The 21,635-nt window shown below is 38.7% G+C and overlaps 1 protein-coding gene across 13 annotated transcripts in view; it reads left to right on the plus strand.

Moving 5' to 3' along the window:
* Window positions 1–21,635, plus strand: part of LOC141110752 (uncharacterized) — a 263,647-nt gene that overhangs the window by 131,568 nt on the left and 110,444 nt on the right. For all 13 annotated transcript variants that reach the window (XM_073602320.1, XM_073602329.1, XM_073602321.1 and 10 more), the window contains 15 exons: window positions 89–226; window positions 4,057–4,158; window positions 4,262–4,372; window positions 5,244–5,400; window positions 5,485–5,511; window positions 5,624–5,779; window positions 7,790–8,065; window positions 8,848–8,965; window positions 12,461–12,540; window positions 12,863–13,089; window positions 17,858–17,963; window positions 18,508–18,618; window positions 18,887–18,903; window positions 19,490–19,513; window positions 19,958–19,981. In XM_073602320.1, the coding sequence (XP_073458421.1) occupies window positions 89–226; window positions 4,057–4,158; window positions 4,262–4,372; window positions 5,244–5,400; window positions 5,485–5,511; window positions 5,624–5,779; window positions 7,790–8,065; window positions 8,848–8,965; window positions 12,461–12,540; window positions 12,863–13,089; window positions 17,858–17,963; window positions 18,508–18,618; window positions 18,887–18,903; window positions 19,490–19,513; window positions 19,958–19,981 (1,674 nt within the window). The remainder of the gene's footprint in view (window positions 1–88; window positions 227–4,056; window positions 4,159–4,261; window positions 4,373–5,243; window positions 5,401–5,484; window positions 5,512–5,623; window positions 5,780–7,789; window positions 8,066–8,847; window positions 8,966–12,460; window positions 12,541–12,862; window positions 13,090–17,857; window positions 17,964–18,507; window positions 18,619–18,886; window positions 18,904–19,489; window positions 19,514–19,957; window positions 19,982–21,635) is intronic.

Here is a 21,635-nt window from a genome sequence, read left to right on the forward strand (position 1 = left end):
TGTTCCGCTTTAAACGCTGATTACATGTCACGTTGTTGTTTCCAGTATGCTAAAGAGTAATTGTGTGCTTGGTGTATTCTTTCTTTAGATAAATGATGCTGGTGCTAACACTGAATTTAAGACCTACCGATCTGGATTCTACGTGGTTGTCCATTTCTTGGGAGGACTTGCTGTTTACTATGATCAACACTTGGATGTCATCATTCAGCTGGAGCCCAAACTACAGGTATAGTGGCTTTTCTAGCTACCTAAAGGGAAAGTATAGTTCATTTTCAGCAAGAAACGTAGAGAATAGTAGAATAGCCACTAGAGGCAAGATATATTTTAAACTGCATTAAGTCTGCCTAAGTGCTTGAAAAATTTTGTGATTAGACTACCAAATATTTTGCCCATGTGCACCACTTTCTTACCACTCGTCATTTTCCAGAGTGGTTGCTTTTACAGGATCATAATGCAGTGCCCAAACAGAATACTATAGATATCTCCAAATTAAACATTGGATTTCACACTTGTCAAAAACACTGAATTCTCATACACTAAATTGTTTTTTGAGCACATCTGCCTGCATTCGCAAACTGTTGGTGCTGTATGAATCCTGCATAATAATATTAATTTCCCAAACTTATCACCTGTTTATACTCCACTTTAAATGCTCATCCACATGATCTTCCTTGGTCTTACATTTCTAGCTGGGAACGTGACTTGAGTTCTTCTGTTGCTCTGCGGGACTGGGGTAAATTTGGTACAGGATAATTAAATGTTCTTTCAACAAGTCCACTCTAGAATAGGCCAATAAGGTGTTCTTGAAGTTGTATTGGACCCCTTGCACATTGTGAAAGCAGTTTTGTCTTAAGTGACAAATGCTTTATGGGCTGTGGCCAGCGGGATGATGTGCTACACACTTTATGGTCATGCCTCAGATTACTTTTTGGCCCAGGTCATTTAGCCTCCTCCAAACTTTATTTCACAGTATTGTTCAGAGAGAACCAAGGTCAGCGCTTCGACACCATACTATTTCTGAGGTCTCTACACAAAATGGCCACCTATCTTTTCATATCCCAACCAAACCATAGCCTGAGCTTGTAAAAAAACCTAGATATAATCTGAAATGCCATGAATATAATGTTTGTCAAAGAGAAGATCTACAGTATTTACATAGTTGTACAGTTAGCCTGGTTGAAAAAAATGCACAAGTCCACCCAGTTCAACCAAAAGAGGGGGAAAAAAATATACAATCCTACAAACACAATCCTATACCCACAGTTGATCAAGAGGAAGGCAACCCCCCACCCCTCCCTTTCAAATAAAACATGGTCCAATTTGCTCCAGATGGGGAAAAACCCTTCTGATCCCCTAAGAGGCAATCGGATATTCCCTGGATCTACTTTACCTATAATATTAGTATCCAGTTATATTATGTGTATCTAGTAAAGAATCCCGGCCTTTTTTTTTAACAATCTACTGAGTTGGCCAGCTTTTGAGATAGTCTATTCCACATTCCCACAGCTCTTGCTGTGAAGAAGCCTTTCCGTATTTGGAGGTTAAATCTTTTTTCCTCCAGCTGTAAAGCATGCCCCCTTGTCCTCTGTGATGACCTTAAAGTGATGACCTTAAAGTGAATAACTCAATACCAAGTTAACTATAAGGACCACCTATGTATGTATACATGTTGAACATATCCCCCCTTAATCTCCTCTTCTCAAGAGAGAATAAATTCAGTTCATCTAATCTTTTCTCATAGCTGAGCTCCCCCATACCATAATCTAATGGCTTACTTCTATCCCTAAATCCATTTAGCTTTGCTATATTTAGTTCATCCATCTATCTTGGAACTGAGCCACAGGGGGAACCACTGGTTCCTTCTCTTCTTTTCTTACCCCATTTCCCTTCCCCTCACTTCTTTTTGTTTTATCTCTGTCTAATATCAGTTTGTCATTCTTTGAACACAACATGCTTTTACAGTATGCTGTTATGTGTATATTATATTTTACATATAAACATTGTGGTCTGACTTCAATCTCATTTTTGTAGAAGAAGAGGTTAAACATGTCTTTGTATCTTAAATATCATAGCCTTTGTATTGATCCCTTAGTGGAATGTTGTCTAGCTAGTATTGCAAGTATTGTTTTATTGTTGAGTTCAGACAGACCCAGTAGAGGCATTCCATTATAAGAAAAGAGAAAAACCACATCTATGTAGCCATGACCTCCTTCTTTTTACAGTGTGTATTTATTGTATACTAACAAGAATAGAGACAATGGGGGAGATTTACTGACACTGGTTCACACAGAATCTTTTGCAGCTGTGCATAGAAACCAATCAGCTTCTAGCTTCAGCTTTTTTTAATTAAGCTTTGACAATAAGCCCTCATTCACATTGCAGCGATTTGTCATGCGATTTGACAAGTCGCATGACAAGTCTCAGTCTTTTGCCGCCAATGGCACCATTCCAATCGGTGCGACGCCAACTTTGCGATGCCGCAACGATTTACAAAAGTAGTTCCTGCAATACTTTTGCTGATTTCGGGTGCATGAAGCTGCACAGGTGTCTTTCAGGTAGCACCTGAAATCATGCTGACCTGCTACTTTGAAATAGCGCTACTTCAAGTAAAGTAGCACGATTTCAAATTAGCATCAATGTAAACCAGAGCTAAAACCTAGAAGCTGATTGATTACTACGCACAGCTGTATCAGATTTTACATGCACCAGTTTTAGTAAATCTCCCCCATGACTAGTCATAGCAATATATCTTTAGATTCCTTGTGCATAAGATGGTAAATAGCCACCAGTATTTCACTAACAAAACAAAGTAAATGCTATAAACATAAAAAGACTAGCTGTTGTAATAGAATAACAACAAAACTGACCTTTTTACATTGTAGCTGTAGAGTTAAAGTGACTAGTTGAATGTTGTCTTTTACGGTATGTTTTTACTGTATGCTCAACACAATAGACACAATGGCAAATCATAGAAATACATGTTTAAAGTCCATGAGCATGGGATTTCCTAAGACAAGAGGCATCATAAATAATCAGCAGTGTTTAACTGATAAAACAGACACCTCTGTGTTCTCTTACTTCAAAGTCAAATTGCACCACAGTCTGTCTAGTGTCTAGTCCTTCAAATTCTTCAAGGAAAGGCAGTCATCCTTATTTATGCTGAAACTCAAAGTATCAAAGGTTCATTTTTTTGGACCTCAAAAAAATCACTTTCCTAATAGAATAAGATAAAAAATCAATAATCTTATGAGCCGTACCCAGTTCACACAGGGGCGACCTGTCAGGTGACTTAGCTGCCTGACAAGTCGCACTCCATTCTGTACAATGGAACCGTTCTAATAGGAGCGACTCAAGTTGTTCCGACTTAGAAAAAGGTTCCTGTACTACTTTTGGGTGACTTCAGAGTGGCTTGCATTGACTACTATACAGAAGTCGTTTTGTAAGCCGCGCTGAAGTCGCGCTGTACAGGGCGGCTTCAGAGTCGGGCGACTTTTGAAGCTGCCCCTGTGTGAACCGGCACAAGATGCTGCAGGATCCATTTGGAGGTCTGGATAAAGTAAATAACTGCACTCCTGCATAATATGTATTATGGAACTCAACTACTGTATGCCAATGTAATTGAAGTCATACTCAATATGATTTGAGAGGCTGATATGCAAAGCACCAATATTTACTTTTTAACATAATCAGTTTTTCTTTTCATTTTGGTTTTACCTTTATGCTTTACTGTTTGTTTAGCCCCTATCAACATATATTTTATGATCTTTCTTTCTGTTTTATAGGGCACTATGATTAAGAAATCAAAAAAGCCCCTAGACCAAGCTGAAACACTGCTTGGTTTATTTAATAATAGGCAGTGTAAAGAACATTCACCTATATGATTTCAATTTACTATGTTCATATTAATAAATGTAAATTCATTGATTGCTATAGGTCACTGCATATGTTCATTAGCTTAATAAACAGTTCTGTATCAGCTGACCTTTTTGTGGCTGATATTTAGATTTATATGATCTGAAACCTGTGCCCAATGTTTTATATTCTCTATTTACACAGGGCAAAGTCCAAGGTATGTGCGGTGATGCAGATGGAACTACAACATCTGAGGTAGAAATCAGTAACATGGCTCAGTATGCCTCTCGCTTCGTGATTGGTGAGGTAGGTAATCTTTTCAGCACCATTGTACTTGTCGTATAAAAACTTAATGAGTGTGTTCAAAAAGTTTGCAACTTTATTGTCATTTCTCTGAACATTTCAACAGTGTCCTGAAGATGAAAATCCTCTACCTCCTCCATCTGAGAATCATAAGAAGTTTGTGGAAAATCGATGCAACCTTCTCAAGAGCAGTGTCTTTGCTGATTGCCATTATGTGGTAAAAATTGCATTTTATTGTTTACAAGGTTATATAGAATTGTAATAGCTACTAGGTGGCCTCTGATGCCAAAATTGAGGGGGGTCGACGGTAAGCACATATGATTGCTCAATAACAAATTGATGTCATCACATATAATATACACATGATGTTCTTACCCCACAAAATGATGTTTGTCATGGAATCCCTTCCTAAACTGATTGCAATTAAACTATACTAAAATGGATTCACCAGGAAGAAAATTCATTAACTTGTAAATGGCGTTAGTATAATACTGGTAAATAGGTTTTATGCAGTACCTATATGGATACAGAAGATAGATTTTGGTCTTATTTCAAATTTTACTGACCTGTAGTGTAGTACTTTTAGACGCAGAATATCAGATGCCATGTACCCTAACCTGAAAAAGTGATCTCTACCGGGTTATTCATTCACCAAAGTGACTATAGTCTTAGTACTTAGAACTGAGGAAGCTATTTGGGTGCGTGGCAAGACATTTTCAGCATTATAGGCATGTCCAGTTAAATGTAACTAACTGCTAGTAGCCATAATAGACCTTGCAACTGCTCATGTCCCTGCACAGGGGGCCTAGAGTTGTCCAGCTACACAGTGATTTATGGAGATAGTAAAAACACTTAGATAAAAATAAAAGGACAGTATATATGGTTTGGAATCCTTTATATAATTGCTATGAAAGCAGTATTCTGTATCATTAGAGAAATTGCTTTTGAAATGAAGATTAGAAAGATCGTTAAGAACACAGTAACACAGTACTGAAAAACACACAACTTTTCCCAATTCTTACCAAATTCTTTTATAATTTGACTATTAAACTCCTTTAATGCTGATGACATCTCTGTCTTCACGTCAGGTCAATGTGGAGCCTTATTTCTCAGCTTGTGTGGAGGAGACAGAGGCCTGCAGAGAGGGTGAAAGCTGCCTCTGTTACTGCACCTCACTGGCAGCTTATGCCCGTGCCTGCTGCCGAAAGGGGGTCACAGTCGAATGGAGGGGCCCTGACACCTGCCGTAAGTATATTTGCATAAATACGAAATTATTATAGTCTGCATGGGAAGGACCTGACAATAAACTTTTTTTTAAAACTCTTTCAGCATCTCCTTGTGAATATTATAACAGAGGTAAGATGTCCATACTTTCCAATAGTCCAAAATGTAAAGTCCAGTTAACAGGGTAATCATTTTCACGTAGAAAGCCATTGGTACTAACTTTAGGTTTTGATTTCTGTTTAAGATGCTGGAGAGGGACCGTACCGCCTTGAAATGATCAATGGCGCATCTCTGGTAGCTGATTATGATAATGGTGCAGTGGCACTGGAAAACATCAAAACTCCTGGAAATCTTCAAGCTAGCTTTATGGTTACCAAAGGCCTTTTTGTTGATCCATTGAGTAAGTCCAGAACTTTTGATAATGTTTCTTATGTTTATATACCTTTCTTGCAAAGTCTTATATGTAATACAAGGCCAAAACAAAACATGTTACTCTCTCATTGCTTGATGTCCGGTCTATTTATTTTCCTGCATTATGGACAATTCTTTTGTGGAGCTTTATACAAGAATTTTGGCTTTGTGGTGGACAGAAGAGTAAGGCAACTTTGTGATATTTCACAACTGAAACCACTGAAAGGTAGACAGCAAGAAGCCAACATATGACTCAGTTTGCCAGTGGAATGATTCTTGAAGCTTGAGTCCCCAGGGTGCATTTAGGAGTGATTGGTGCAATTCTCTGTTCTTAACCACTTAATGTTAGGGGAATTCTAGGTACTTTATAAAAATATATTATTTACAGATACAGGGAGCCTGGATGCTGCAACAATATATCATCTCTGCTTCTTGACCAGAAAAGCTCTGGGGTTAATAGGCTTGTATGACAACCAAGAAAATTGATGACAATGTTTTTATAGCTGATCACTACAAGGTAGCTCACCAGCTTTGAGACATTGTGTTTGGCTACAAACCTATTCATGCTCACCATTGATGCTAAAAACAATGTAGTCACAGAAAGTGGACAGTACACCTGAGTATGTACCCTTTAATTTAGATTAATTATGCATTTCTGTGAATGTAAGGGTATGCATGTGTACTAAAGAGGCTTTCAATATTCAGAGAGAATGAGGAAAACATCTGCATTTTCTACCCCCTTAGGGGTGTCCTGCTCAGAGACGACACTGATCAATAGTTTAATCAGCTCTGGAAAGTAGCACTGAGGTTACCACAGATCAGTGTTGCTATGCTTGTTAAACTATAACTGAATTTAAAATGCCAGAATACATTGAAACTGCCCACACTGGAATCAACCAGTTATCTAAAACAGGTGGGCAGCATTTCCCAAACAATTAAGCAGCATTTCAAAGCAATGTGCAGGCTATGAGCTGCTTGGCAGCTAATTACCAGGGACCTGAATGGTCAAGCATTCCTTTAACCCTTGGAATGTATTTGTTTTTCCATCATCTGGGCATCTCAATTGTCTGCATGACTTTAATTAATGTCAAAGCATGAACATTTTAACTATATTGTGTAACATTCCAAAAAAATATTTTTGCAAAATAAATATATTTTGCCTCACCATACAGGCAGAAGAAAAAATACTTTCCACATCCACGCATGGGATCATGACAGGCTTATTCAGCAGTAGTGAAATAACAGTTGTAATAAAGCAAAGCGCTTAATCATGAAGACTTTCACTATCGTTAAAAGTTTAAAGAATATGTTAACCCAACATTTCATATACCTGATATGTGCCTGCTGTACGGGGGGTGCGTGTGAGCACAAGTCTGATTATAGTATCAAAGTATCCTGTTTTCTTTGTATATTCTTTGTATGAAATACCCGCTGTTCCTGCTACTAGGCACCGTGTGGTGAGTTTTCGAGCTTTGCTGGGAACTCAGCCTGCTTTCCTCCCTCCAATGATCAGACTTGTGCTCGAACGCAACACCCCCCCCGCACAGCCATTCACTGGGAAGTTCAGTGTGCTGCTGTCTCTCCTCTCTCGGCTCTCTGCTCCTTATGCAGCTGAGAACAGAGGGTATGTGATCATTTATACAAAAAAAGGGAAAAAGGTATTTATAATGTTTTTTTACATGTGTACACAAATGTTTTGCCTTTCATTTCTATTTCAAACTGGATGGGTTGTTTTACAAGATGAAGCTTCACATATACTTTAATTTGTTTCCCATGTATGAACATAAATATTCCATTGGTGTACCCCCATGTGTGGGCCAATATTTTTTTCAATAACATGTATGCTGTCCTAAACAGTTGTTGACAAGACATGCTAGTTTTGAATATTTAAAAAAAAATTAAGACATTTCTATTTAAAATATTATTTGTATTTTCCTGGAAAATATTTTAAACATTTATATCTTTATCAATAAACACATTGAATCTGATTTGTCTCCAGATGGCAGAAGGTTGATCTCCCTGGAGTCCGCTCAGCACCACAACTTCTTCATTGTGCAAAATAATGATGGAACGCTAAGCTTGAGGAAGTGGCAGCCAAGTGTGGAATTCCGTTCACAGGCCACGTTCATCCTGAGGCCAAGCCGTTGGGTGAAGAACTATAATGCTTTAGAATCCTATATATCCCGTGGAAATTATCTGTCCCTTAACAACAATAGGCTAGTTATGTCACGGGTGAAGTCAGGAAGTATGTTGCAGATGAACTTCGATTTAGTTGGTAAGACATTTTTGTCAATGACTCCTAAAAAAAACTGTAATCCTAAAATTTGAGTTACTTGATGAACGAGTGAATATAAAAAAGTTTTCATAGCTATATGGAAAATGGCATAGCTGAGGCTGTATTAATTTTGTAACCTATTATTCTGTGTTATCTGTGTTATCTACAAATTTAATTTAATTTAATTTTAATTTAAGAGGCTTGCCAATAAGCATTTAGTGGCATTCCTCTGCAAAAATTAATCAACTATGTGTACAGAAGTCTCTTCTCCTAGAATGTCCCATGTATAGTATGTTAAAGTAAACCTGTACTCAGTTTTTAAATTATAAATATAGGTATCTTGCTTAAGCACAGATACCATTGTATCTGTGCTTAAGCAAGATACCTATATTTATAATTTAAAAACTGAGTACAGGTTTACTCAGTTTTTTACTCTGCCTTTTTTAATTTGTATTAGCCAGAAAGTCTCTTCTTTGCTTTTCTTTATTAGTTTCACTTTGTTACCAGAGTGTGACTTTCTGGCTAAGCTCCAGCAGTTGCCACCTTCCTGTCTGAGTGTCTAATGAGTGTACCCTAGCTGACCTGGCATTTTTATTGGATAGTGGTTGTGAAACTAGGGAAGTGGGACGCCAATAACAATGTAAAACTAACTGGTATTTTTCCACAGGCTGCAGGGGAAAGTACTAATACATGTTTTATATAGTTGTTCCTTAAAAATAAGACTATATATTCTATTTAACACATATTTAAAATTACATTGCTGACGTGTTATTATTTTACAGAGGAAACCTTTGGGTTGCCATCGTTCTCTATCTGTACATGGAAATACAGAGCTTGTGGTAACCCATGCATTCCAACATGCCAAGATCCCTTGGGTACCAACTGTACGTTAACACTCAAGTAAGTAGTAGACATTTTGTATTCCTTGAAGCACACTTAAAAACTAAATGTAAACAGTCACAGTCTAATATATAGTCAAAGTTCTCGAAAAGATAACCTTTTATTGTTTAAAATATAATTGCTAAAACAGCTGTAAGGGAGTTTTATGGGTCTTATGAAGTTAATGTGATTGTAAACATATAACCAGTGAAGTGAACAGCCTCAGATGATACACAGAGATGAAACAAATCCACCTACATAAGTTTTACTTGTATATCTGCAGTCTTCTCTTGCCTACACCCCTTCAAAAAGGCAGATCTTGTTACAAATCTCTCTTCGTCTGCTATCAGCACAGAGGAGGGGCGGAGAGACTGCGGTTACACTGGGTGAGAGCTGATTGGAGGAAAGGAACACAGCCGCCTCCACACACAGCATAACTATGTTCTGAATAGACAAGCTGTCTGCTGAGCTCTTCCTCCCCCTCCCTCCCAACACAAATTTATCTCATGTGTCTGGAAAACTCAGAAGCGATTGATGCTTATAACAGAGGAACAAAACACCATAGAGAAAAGACACTTAGAGCTATGGAAAGAGATAAGTAAACATTGCAGATACATGTGCTTTGTTCAAATGCCATGACTGAGGTTTACAACCAATTTAAGGAAGAGAGCTGAACAGATGAGGGGGAGGAAGCTTTCTGGCATCATCTCCCAAGATGTACCTTAGAGGCAATGAGATGCTTAAGCTGTGTGCTGTCAGGAAGTTTTGGGGATCTCCCATGTTTACTTTTATTATTGAGGCCCACTTTAAATTCTAGAAAGCTATTAATATTGGAAGAGTTGGTGTTGATGGTGAATAAAGCTTTATAGGTGTAAATTGAAACCTAAAGAAAGTGAAGCATGACACTAAACAAAACAGTATTCATTCATCTAACATATTTAAAAACACAAATTGATCAAATGCTAGATCCAGGGCCTTTGCAAAAATTATTCTCTGTGGATTTTTCACTGGGATTGTTAACCTGTATTTATTCCAATATCTTGACATATTTAGAGGAATCGTGCTGAGAGAAAAATAAAGTTGCAATACTGTACTTTTCTTATAAAAATGGTGACTCCATTGCTGTAATGCTAAACTTCTTGCTTCAATAATCCATCAGTGATTCAGAGCAAGTACACAAATGTGAAGTTTCTGATCTACACACTTCCTGCTCAGTGCCTCGAAAGTACTGAAGTCAGATGACAAAATAATCAGGCAACTAGCAGTTTCAGGAGATAAAGTGTAGCGCTATAAATCATGAAATAGACCATTAAATTGATAATGGAAAAAATTAATCAAACAAACACAAAATAATCGTCCTGAATGTGCCCAACAGGAAAAAAAAGGAACATTTTAGGCTTGTATAGATACAAGAAATATATATATAGTGAGTGACTCTAATATCAAAAATCACTAAAATTAAATACATATAAAAAAACAAAGTGATGTGAAAATATGACACTCAAAATTAATCGCGCTAAAGTCCAAAAGATGTCAGCAGATATGGAAAAGGAGTCCAGAAATCAAAGAGGGTAATCACACAAATCCAGATGCAATAGGCCAGACATGATTTGGAAAGAAAGAAGTTGGAATAGTGAGTAAGCCTTCACCAATATTCATAAAGAGGCTTACCAGATGTCGATGACTTGGGAAGGCGTATGCCGCCCAAGTCGTAATGGCTTTAACCAACTGGTTGAAAGGTGCGCCTGCTTGCACGGCCACAGTCACTTGATGAAAGGGTTTCACGGGCAGCAGCAGCTTATAGGAAGTATTCCAAATAGGGGTTCAGATCCGATATTTCACACACCCTAAATGCCACCTTTGAGACAAACTTCAACCTTTAGGCAATTCTCATGTACTCTCAGCACACAATGGCTCCACTTTACAATATCTTCTTTTTTTTTCAGTATCTGAAATACATTTATCCTGGCCAGGAAACTCCAAGGTTACAACCAAAGACAAGCACACTTCCTTTGACTTGCCTTGAGGGCTGGAGTTGAGAAACACTGCTCTACATGAACTGAGAGGAAAAAGTGCTTTGTCTTTGGTTGTAACCTTAGAGTTTTCTGGCCAGGATACACGTATTTCAGATACTGAAAAAAAAAGAAAATATTGTAAAGTGGAGCCATTGTGCGCTGAGAGTACATGAGAATTGCCTAAAGGTCGATGTTTATTTTAAAGGTGGCATTTAGGGTGTGTGAAATATCGGATCTGAACCCCTATTTGGAATACTTCCTATAAGCTGCTGCTGCCCGTAAAACGTTTTCATCAAGTGACCGTGGCCGTGCAAGCAGGCGCACCTTTCCAACCAGTTGGCTAAAGCCTTTACGACTTGGGCGGCATACACCTTCCCAAGTTATTGACATCTGGTAAGCCTCCTTATGAATATTGGTCACGGCTTACTCACTATTCCAACTTCTTTCCAAATCATGTCTGGCCTATTGCTTCAGGATTTGTGGGATTATCCTCTTTGATTTCTGGACTCCTTTTCCACATCTGCTGACATCTTTTGGACTTTAGCATGATTAATTTTGAGTTCACAGAGTGTCATATTTTCACATCACTTTGTTTTTTTATATGTATTTAATTTTAGTGATTTTTGATATTAGAGTCACTCACTATATATAATTTCTTGTATCTATACAAGCCTAAACGTTCCTTTTTTTTTCCTGTTGGGCACATTCAGGATGATTATTTTGTGTTTGTTTGATTCATTTTTTCCATTTTCAATTTAATGGTCTATTTCATGGTTTATAGCGCTACAGTTTATCTCCTACATTTGTTGCTTTTGGTCTATAGCTGTGTTGGCTGCTATATATACTTATTTGCACAGCGCTGTGATTTTTTTCTCTTTTTTTACCAACTAGCATTTTCAGAAAAGAAAAGCAATAGCAGATCCTGTTTTCTCTAGTGACAATTTACTTTCACTGACTATTGACCAGTGGCGGCTGGCGGTATATTTTTTTTTTTTAAGGGGGCGGCACACAATGCACCCACAGCTACCCCCCCAGTCGGGTCACCAGCCTGGCTCTTACCTCATCTATCGGGCAGCCCTTCCCCTGAGCGGCGGCTTTCCCTGCGTCTCCTCCCTCCTCCTCATAGGCAGCCAATGGGATCGCTTTTCCTTTCGGCCAATTGGGTGACAGGTCTCAGGACCCGCTTACTGATTGGCCAGGAGGAGAATCAGGAAGGCAATAGTGAATATTCATTCGCTATTGTTACACAACTGGATGGGATCTGCAGCCTGAACCCACCCTTTTTTGAAGCCTATTGGAGCCTCTGGCTCTATTCACATGCTTCAAAAAAAAAAAAAACATTCAAATCCAATGCGTCCTGTGTCCCGCATGCAGGTTAGGGGGCTGGACGCATGGATAGGGAGGTGATGCCCCTGCGCCCTGCATTATTGACCGCCCTTGCTTCTGATTAAATGTATAATATTCAATAATACTAACTGACTGTGCTTGATTGCTACTGTAGAGTTGAAGGCTGTTACCCCCTCTGTGCCCCTGGAATGGTGTTTGATGAAGTGACCCACCGCTGTGTACAAATCGAGGACTGTAAGTATTATACAGGTTCTCTGTGTTATAGATATCAAAGTTTGGAAATATAGAAATCTACAGTAGATCTTAAAATATACAATGAAAAATACAATATTGTCATTGTGATGTTTTCAAGTTAATCTGCTTGCTGAAGACTTCTACTTTGACTAGTAATGGAGGCATGGAGAATATTATATTACTATATGTTGAATACATTTTTATCTCTTGTAGGCTGCCATACCAGGATTAATTAAAAGCAATACCTATTTATTCATGTTATTCGTGTAAACCCCATAATTAACTTGTTTATGAATTTACTAGCTTTTCTAATTTATTTCAGGTATCAATCTGCCTCCTGTGATACCTTCCCAGACTCCACGACCTCATACTCCACCTCCTCAGACTCCACCTCCAGAGACTCCACCTCCAGAGACTCCACCTCCTCAGACACCACCTCCAGAGACACCACCTCCTAAGACTCCACCTCCTCAGACACCACCTCCTCAGTCTCCACCTCCTCAGTCTCCACCTCCTCAGACTCCACCTCCTCAGACTCCACCTCCACAGGTAAATGACTGAGGGTTTAAACCAAGCAGTCCTCAGTTTTCCTAGCAGCCCAATGTAACAAACTAGATATCTGTTTTACTTGTCTAAACTTCAACAGACCCACCAGTTGTTAGTCATGATGTGCCAACATTGGTTGAATCCATGCTTGTGCTTATAATATATTAAGTTCTATGGTTCTATGAGTCCTATGGTCACAGCATACACTTTCTTTCTATAACCTCAGCCTTATAATAGCAATAATGACCCTTCCCAGAGTAGTCACATTTTTTTTTTTTTTTTTTAGAAAGGCACATTGCATGTTATAAATATATTTTAAAAACCTTGCAAGTGGGAATTTAATATGTTTGACTTTTCTGTGCTTTTACCTGATATTTTTCAAGTTGTTTATATGGCCCCTTAGGAGCCATTTAGCACATCCTAAGTGCTGTTAAATATAAATCAATGAAACAATGTTGTCTTTATGAATGTAATTTTTAATTTCAGTAATACTGTGTGTCTGAAAGGCATTTTGCACTTCTGTATTTCATGTGTTTTATTGTACACTTACCCTAGGTTTGCATCTATGCGGTTTCTGTTGATGCATTTTTCAGGCACATTTTTGAACATGCATTTTTGATGCGTTTTGTGTCTTTTGTTTTTTATCTCTTTAATAAACTGTGTATAGCTGGTTGTTACGGAGAGGCCGCTGCCATGTCCTTAACAATGTATGACTCGCTGACAGCTGAATGTAAAAAAAAAAATTGCCGGCAATAAAAAATCGTAAAAAATTGCTAACATAAAAAGAAAACGGCTTGGCTTGGGGTCCCCCCAAATCCATACCAGGCTCTTATGCAAGCATGCAGCCCGGCAGGTCAGGAAAGGTAGGGGACAAGTGAGTGCCCCCCTCCTGATCCAAACCAGGCCACCTGCCCTCAACATGGCGGGGTGCTTTGAGGTGGGGAGGCCCAGATCCCATCCCCCATGTGAATGAGTATGGGGCATATAGTACCCCTGCCCATATTTACCCTATTTACTGTAAAACCGAATAAAGACAGTACAAGTTTTTGACAAGTCCTTTATTAAAAAATTTTAAAAAAATGTCCCCCAATGTAGATCCATTGTCAATCATGACGCCTCCTGCCACCGCTGGACCCAAAAAAGGAAAAAAAAGCTCCACTCATGACAAACGTTCCCATGGTCAGCCTGCTCCACTGTATGACATTTCTTAAATAGCTAATGGGAGGGCCACCCAGCAATGCCACCTGTTGGCACCACCCCCTTGTGACATCGTCAGCCCAGCATGCACCGGTCTATGATGTCACTGGGGGCAGTGCCAACAGGTGGCGTTGCTGGGTGGCCCCACCCGTTAGCTGTTTAGGAAATGTCACACGGCAGAGCAGGCAGACCGTGGGAGTGATCATCGTGAGCTGAGCTTTTTTTTTCTTTTTTTGGATCTGGCGGTGGCGGCAGGCATTGTTATTGACGATGGATCTACATCAGGGACATTGTTTTTTATTTTTTTTAATAAAGAAATTGTCAAAAACTCTTGTACTGTCTTTATTCGCTTTTACACTTTTTTGGTAAATGGGCAGGGGTATTATGTTCCCCATACTCATTCACATGGGGGATGGGATCTGGGCCCCTCCACCTCAAAGTGTCTTTATTCACCCCATACTCATTCAGATGGAGTGGCTTACAAATTTCAACAAGCCCCCTGCCTGCAGACCCTCACAACCACAGCCCAGAGCTGTGGGGAAGAGGCCCTTGTCCCCATCAACCTGAGGACAAGGTGCTTTGGGGTGGGGGGCAGAGCCTCCCCGCCCCAAAGCACCCCCCCATGTTGAGGGCATGTCGCCTGGTATGGTTCAGGAGGGGGGGGCGCTCTCTTGTCCCTACCTTTCCTGACCTGCCGGGCTGCATGCTTAGATAAAGGTCTGGTATGGATTTTGGGGGGAACCCCACGTCATTTTTTTTTTAAAATTGGTGTGGGGTTCCTCTCAAAATCTTTACCAGACCCTAAGCGCCCACACAGTTTTTTTGCCGATTTTGTTTATTGCTGGCAATTTCTGTTTTTGCATTCAGCTGTCAGTGGGGAAGTCCACTGACAGCTGATGACTCATCGGTTGTTAAGGACATGGTGGCCGGCTTCCCAGGCCGCTCCTTAGCAACCAGCTATACATTGTTTGTTAAAGAGAAAAATAAAATAAAATGCAAAATGCAACATGCAAAACACATGTCAAAATGCATCAAAAACGCAACACTTTTTTGTTTTTGGTGCAGGTTCAATGAAGTCTATTACGTGCAAAACACAATCTGCTATGGCAAAAAAGTCCCTAACCCCTTCCAAAAATGCACCAGCTAAAAAATGCATAGATGTGAACATGTACCATAGCAAACTGCAGAATGCACTAAAAAACCCATAGGTGTGAACCTAGAGTTAACCTTTGAGTTAGGTACAATAAGTTAGGTCTTATGTGTGTTATGAGAAGTAAACAGGAAGAGTCTGCCTAATACCTGCCTTATCGTGTTTCCATTATAAATTAACTGCTTGGCCTGCAGTGTTTTAACCACTTAAGCCCCGGACCATTTGGCTGCCCAAAGACCAGAGCACTTTTTGTGATTTGGCACTGCATCGCTTTAACTGACAATTTGCGCTGTCATGCGACGTGGCTCCCAAACAAAATTGACGTCCTTTTTTTACCCACAAATAGAGCTTTCTTTTGGTGGTATTTGATCACCTCTGCGGTTTTTATTTTTATTTTTTTAAACAAAAAATATAGCGACAATTTTGAAAAAAACGCATTATTTTTTACTTTTTACTATAATAAATATCCCTAAAAATATATAAAAAAACATTTTTTTTCCTCAGTTTAGGCCGATACATATTCTTCTACATATTTTTGGTAAAAAAAATCGCAATAAGCGTTTATTGATTGGTTTGCGCAAAAGTTATAGTGTCTACAAAATAGGGGATAGTTTATGGCATTTTTATTAATAATTTTTTTTTTACTAGTAATGGCAGCGATCAGCGATTTTTATCATGACTGCGACATTATGGGGGACAGATCGGACACTTTTGGTGCGATTTTGGGACCATTCACATTTATACAGCGATCAGTGCAATTAAAAATGCATTGATTACTGTGTAAATGTGACTGGCAGTGAAGGGGGTTAACCACTAGGTGGCGCTGTAGGGATTAAGTGTGTCCTAGGGAGCGATTCTAACTGTGGGGGGGCTGGGCTATGTGTGACATGGGGAGCTGTGATCAGTGTCCTGTCACTAGGCAGAACGGGGAAATGCTTGTTTACATTACCCGCGATCACACTCACGGAGGTCGCGGTGCGCGTGCCCTGCAAACCGCTTCTTAAAGGGCAACATACTGGTACGTTAATCTGCCTGTACATGCCCTTCTGCCGACGTATATTGGCATGAGCCAGTTGGAAGCGGTTAAAATACATGCAAAATTGGAGAAAAATATGTGGTAAAACACACATATTTTCCAGAGCATACGTGTGATTACATGATTATTTATTGTTGATTAACCTGGCAGCCCCTTGATGCTATCTAAACCCAAAAACAAAAATGTAGTAGTGACAACAGATCCCTACAATCAAATCTGTCAATAGGCTGTGTGTAAAGTTTCCAGGGTTTTTATAGTGTGTAACAACAACCCAAAACCTTTTTGCCCAAATGGTGAGGAAACACTTCTAGTACTGGGCTGTTGGCATTCACAAAATGCTGAATACCTACCTCTTCTGGTGCAGGTATTAATACCTTATTACTGACACCCACTGCAGATTGCAACTTTTGGATGCGGTGCAGGAAATGTGCACGCAAGTTTCTCGCACCACCGTCTGGTGTGAACTGGCCCTAGTGACTGGCCTGTTAGGAATATTTTAATACACTGCAACATTTCATTGAATTCTAGGCGTAATGCTGCTCACCAGTGCTTGTTATAACCATATGAGGTTCACTAGCTAACAAATGCTTGCGTATACAGCATGTATACAGATATACCAGGAAAATAATAGACATGTGCATTCGTTTTCGTCCGAATGCATTTTCATCCGAATTTCAGGTATTTTCGTTATCGTTTTAACAAACGATAACGAAAGTGCAGAATCCAAAAAACGAAAGATCCGACATAAACAAATGCTTTATTTTCGTTTTTGTTGCTACAACAGTTCGATATAGATAGGAGATTCGACATGATGATGACAATAACAATCTGTGTCCATCAAACCTGTGGTCGAATGTGCCTAACCTTAACTTTACATAGAGAGAAAAGATTTGACACAGAGAGAAAAGATTTGACGTAGGGGAGAAAAGATTCAACGTAGGGGAGAAAAGATTCAATGTAGGGGAGAAAAGATAAATAAAAATAATGATGATGATGAATGTTATTGGCTGATTGTAACCAAAGAGGAGGAGCAGTAAAATAGATAGAACTAAGTACACACGTAGTTTGGCTTATGGTGTCTGTTCAAAGTTCTAAGAAGATTCGACGGAGCAGGTAAACTATATGGCGTCGTACAGTTTAGCTGCTCTGTCGAATCTTCTTTGAACATTCGACAGATACCATAAGCCTTCAATGACAGATTCAACCTTAATTTGGATTTTCGGACGAATGCAATTTTTAACGAAAAACAAAATAAATAAAAACAAATTTCGGGAGTAACTAAATAAATGTATTTTACGGACGAAAACGAAATTCCGAAACAAAATATTTCAGTGTGCACATGTCTAGAAAATAATATCAGTTCTTTGTTCTTTGTGTATTGTTTCCAGAATTGCAAAGGCAAAGTGTGTCCCCCTGAACCTGACTGCTTCATGCAAGGCTCTAGGAAGGTGTATAACCAAGCAGAAGATCCTTGTTGCCCAGAAGTTGATTGTGGTAAGTGTTGATGTTAAGCAAGCTGCTTTTCATAAGCAATAAACAGATTGCCACTGCCGACTCACTTCAAAACAAGCTAAGCTGTCGTGCTGATCTCACTGACTGAAGGCAGAGACAGGCATTGACATTTTTCAGAAGGAATTCAGGAATTATAGCCTCCATGATTCTCTTATGACAGGCCTCCTTTAAAATGAGATCTGCTATACTATGTTCATGATGAACAAAAGTGTGTTTATCTACAAAACAGCAGCAATATAGAATGAGGAAAAACACATATGCCATAATAAGTTCTGTGTTTTTGTATTATGTTTGAAGTGTTTTGCTTTGTTGAAAATAGTATCTTTTTTAGTGATGTACACATTTACTGATCAACACAGATCAGTCTGGGGAGTTGTTCAGGATGTATCTGTCAGATCAGAGGTTGCAGATGATTATTGATTCTTTGGGCTTTGCATGTAGTTATTCAGGGGGAAGGGATCGGCTAAGAGGGGATCGGATACATCTAAATGCACGGAATAGCTAAAAATTGTTTGTTTTCTCCCAGTATGTGACCCTTGCGCTCCGCCACCAGACTGTGGACCTGAAGGCCTACTCAGCAAGTCTATTGACCCAGAAACCCAGTGTTGTTTCCAATACAACTGCACTGGTACTCATAGTAAGTCAGTGTCTTTTTTTGATTCATGTATGTAAATAGTATTTTGAAAACAGTCTCATTATAAAGGTTTGTGTAGCAAGATATAAGATATAATTTCTACAATAAAATGTTAGTAAATAGACTTATACCAAGCATTATTCCAACAGTACTTACTTTGCAATTCCATTTATTGCTGACCTTTCAGACAAATAGCATATTGTATAAATATAACTGTTAAATATATTAATCTGAATAATTAGTAATACATTTTTTTGTTTTATTTTTGTAGGTAAACCAACAATACCAGTAAGTCATTGAAATATCTGTCCATTTTATAGAATCAACTCAATTTTTTTCAAAGAGTAGTTATACACTTACCAACATTTCAGGGTATATTTTCATAACAGTGTTGGCTCCACCCTTAACCATCTTTGGTCATGCGGTAATCCAACCTATCACTCCCTCTTACCTTGGCCTAGTTTTGGTGAAGCCTAAACCATCAGGCTGCAAAGAAGTCAAGTCTGTTATGCATATCTTGGTCTGTTGGCAAGCAGCTATTTGGTTTGTGGATTACATTACTTGGCTGTTAATAGTTTGGAAATGTCTGCCCTGCCTTAGTACTACGATTAGTTTATAACTTAGCCTGGCCAAACACTTTACAATCTAATTGTACAACATGTTTAGTCTGAATGTGAAAAATTCTGAATAATGTACAATATATAAGGAAAATTGGATAACAAACTGGCAATATTAAAAAAAATTGCTTGGAGTAAAAGAAATTTTAATCCTGCTAAAATCCAACATTAATCCCTTTATGCTGAATAAGGTGAAATATTACAATTAAGCTACATGTGTCGATATTAAAAATATTATAATATTTTTTTTCCCACAGACTCCAGTCCCTGGCACAACACTGGTAATTTCTACTTATTTAAAAAAGATAAAGAAACAATGTTGGTCTCATTTAGTAAACAGTTCCTAGTTATGCATATATGGGCCAATTGGCAAGTAGCTATCTGGTTTGTGGATCACACACATGATTAATTAGCTGGTTATAGTTTGGAAGTTTCTTCCTTGTTCCTCAGTAATACTGGTAATTTAGAACTTAGATTGGCATTACACCTTACAATCTAATTGTACAATATATTTAGTCTGAATGTGCAAAATTCAAAATAATGTACATTAATAAGGAAAATTGGATAACAATTTGTAAATATTAACAAAAGTGTGGAGATAAAAATACATTTTAATCTTGCCAAAAGCCAAGACTAATCCATTTATGCTGATTTAATTGAAATGGTACAGTTAAACTACATGTGTCGCTATTAATCTTATTATTATTATATATTTTTTCCCACAGCCTTCAGTCCCTGGCACAACACCGGTAATTTCTTCTTATATGAAAAAGATAAAGAAACACTGTTGATCCTGTTGATCTAGTTTAGTAAACAGTTCTTAATTCCTGAAGTTGAAATTTCCTTAAAAGGGGAAATCCTGCTTTTTTTCTCTCCTTGAGCTGTAACTGAGGGGTTTTTTTTGCGGGGGTGGGGGGTGAGCACTGATTTTTATCTGTACCTGCTCCCCCTTCTGCAAACCTAGGTGCAGAGAATGTACTTTGCCCTGCCCATCGCTGCAGGTCCATTTACACATCGATGCATGAGTTTGCGGATGCTCAGTGGGAAGCCAGTTGTGGTTCCTCAGGAAACTACAGATGGCTCCTGTATCTAAGAGGGCAGCATTGGTGATCTGCAGCAGTTAGAAGAGATAGCTGCAGGGAGGGAGACAGCACCAGACCCTAGCTACAGTATTTGTTGCTGCTGACTTTAAAAAAAAGGATCAAGCTAGTGTTCCTCTTTAATTGTGAATTCTTAAAGTGTGTATAAAGCCCACATTTTTTTAGGTTTGAATAGAGTAGAACAAAGTTAAAACCTCTGTCAACTTTTTATTTTATTTTTTTTTTGCAGTATTTTGTGAATTCTTAAAGTGTGTATAAAGCCCACATTTTTTTAGGTTTGAATAGAGTAGAACAAAGTTAAAACCTCTGTCAGGTTTTGCTTTTTTTTTTTTTGCAGTACATTTCTTTTGTGGAAAATTCCCATCAGCCCTATCAGAGACACAACAGGATGTGAGATAATTCTCTTGAAAGCAAGGGTAAATTCAGTTGTCAGATGTCCCCATCCTTATTTTCCCATCCCCTCTTGTTCATGTGAAAACTCTACATTTTGGATTTCCCATTACTTTTTGCACTAGACAATGGTCACCAAGACAAAGAGAGAGGGTGAATCTTTCCAGCAACAAAAGCTCGACAGAGGGTTTAACAATTCCGCATACACATTAAATATAGTATCTTAGCACTTAAGAATAAAGACCTCCATACTGAATGTGCCAGTATATTAGTGTTCAGTGGTCTAACAAAAGTCCCACCACTGCCTGAAGAAGCATTCAGTGTCCTCCTGTCATGATGAAATCATTGCTGGAACTATGTAGGCACTGTTGAACAGGAGATCATCATTAGAATTGAAACATGGGGTATGCCCGTGGGACCCTAGGATTCCTGGGACAGACACACCATGGCTATGTTTCAGCACTGGATTCCAGAGTGGGCCTGTAGCTGCTAAATTGTAGTATACCTGTCATCTTATCTGCTTAGATTAGAGAGAAGCGGGAGGTTATATTAGCATCTAGGTCCCATTTGACCCATTTGCAGACTTGTAGAAGTGAACATACATTTTGGCTTAACTAACCCTTTAGTGTAACTACTGTATTTTCCTTGTAATGTATATTTAGCATTTAAGCTTCATTGTATTTGTATTTCTCAAAGTCACCATGTTCGAATGTGGTTTGTAAATCTACAACCTGTACCAGGACAAATCCTGGTGCTTGTTGGCCTTCTTTCTGCCACGTGCTATGACATTCCCAGTGAAACCGCATGTGTGGTGTGATAACTGTTTACATATGCGTGTGGGGCCTATGTGCACATTCGCATTTGCTCGTGAGCATGGTGGGACCGGGTACTTTAACAGTTTTTTATTTTATTT

This window comes from Aquarana catesbeiana, linkage group LG10, assembly GCF_042186555.1.
Source record: "Aquarana catesbeiana isolate 2022-GZ linkage group LG10, ASM4218655v1, whole genome shotgun sequence".
NCBI lineage: Eukaryota > Metazoa > Chordata > Amphibia > Anura > Ranidae > Aquarana > Aquarana catesbeiana.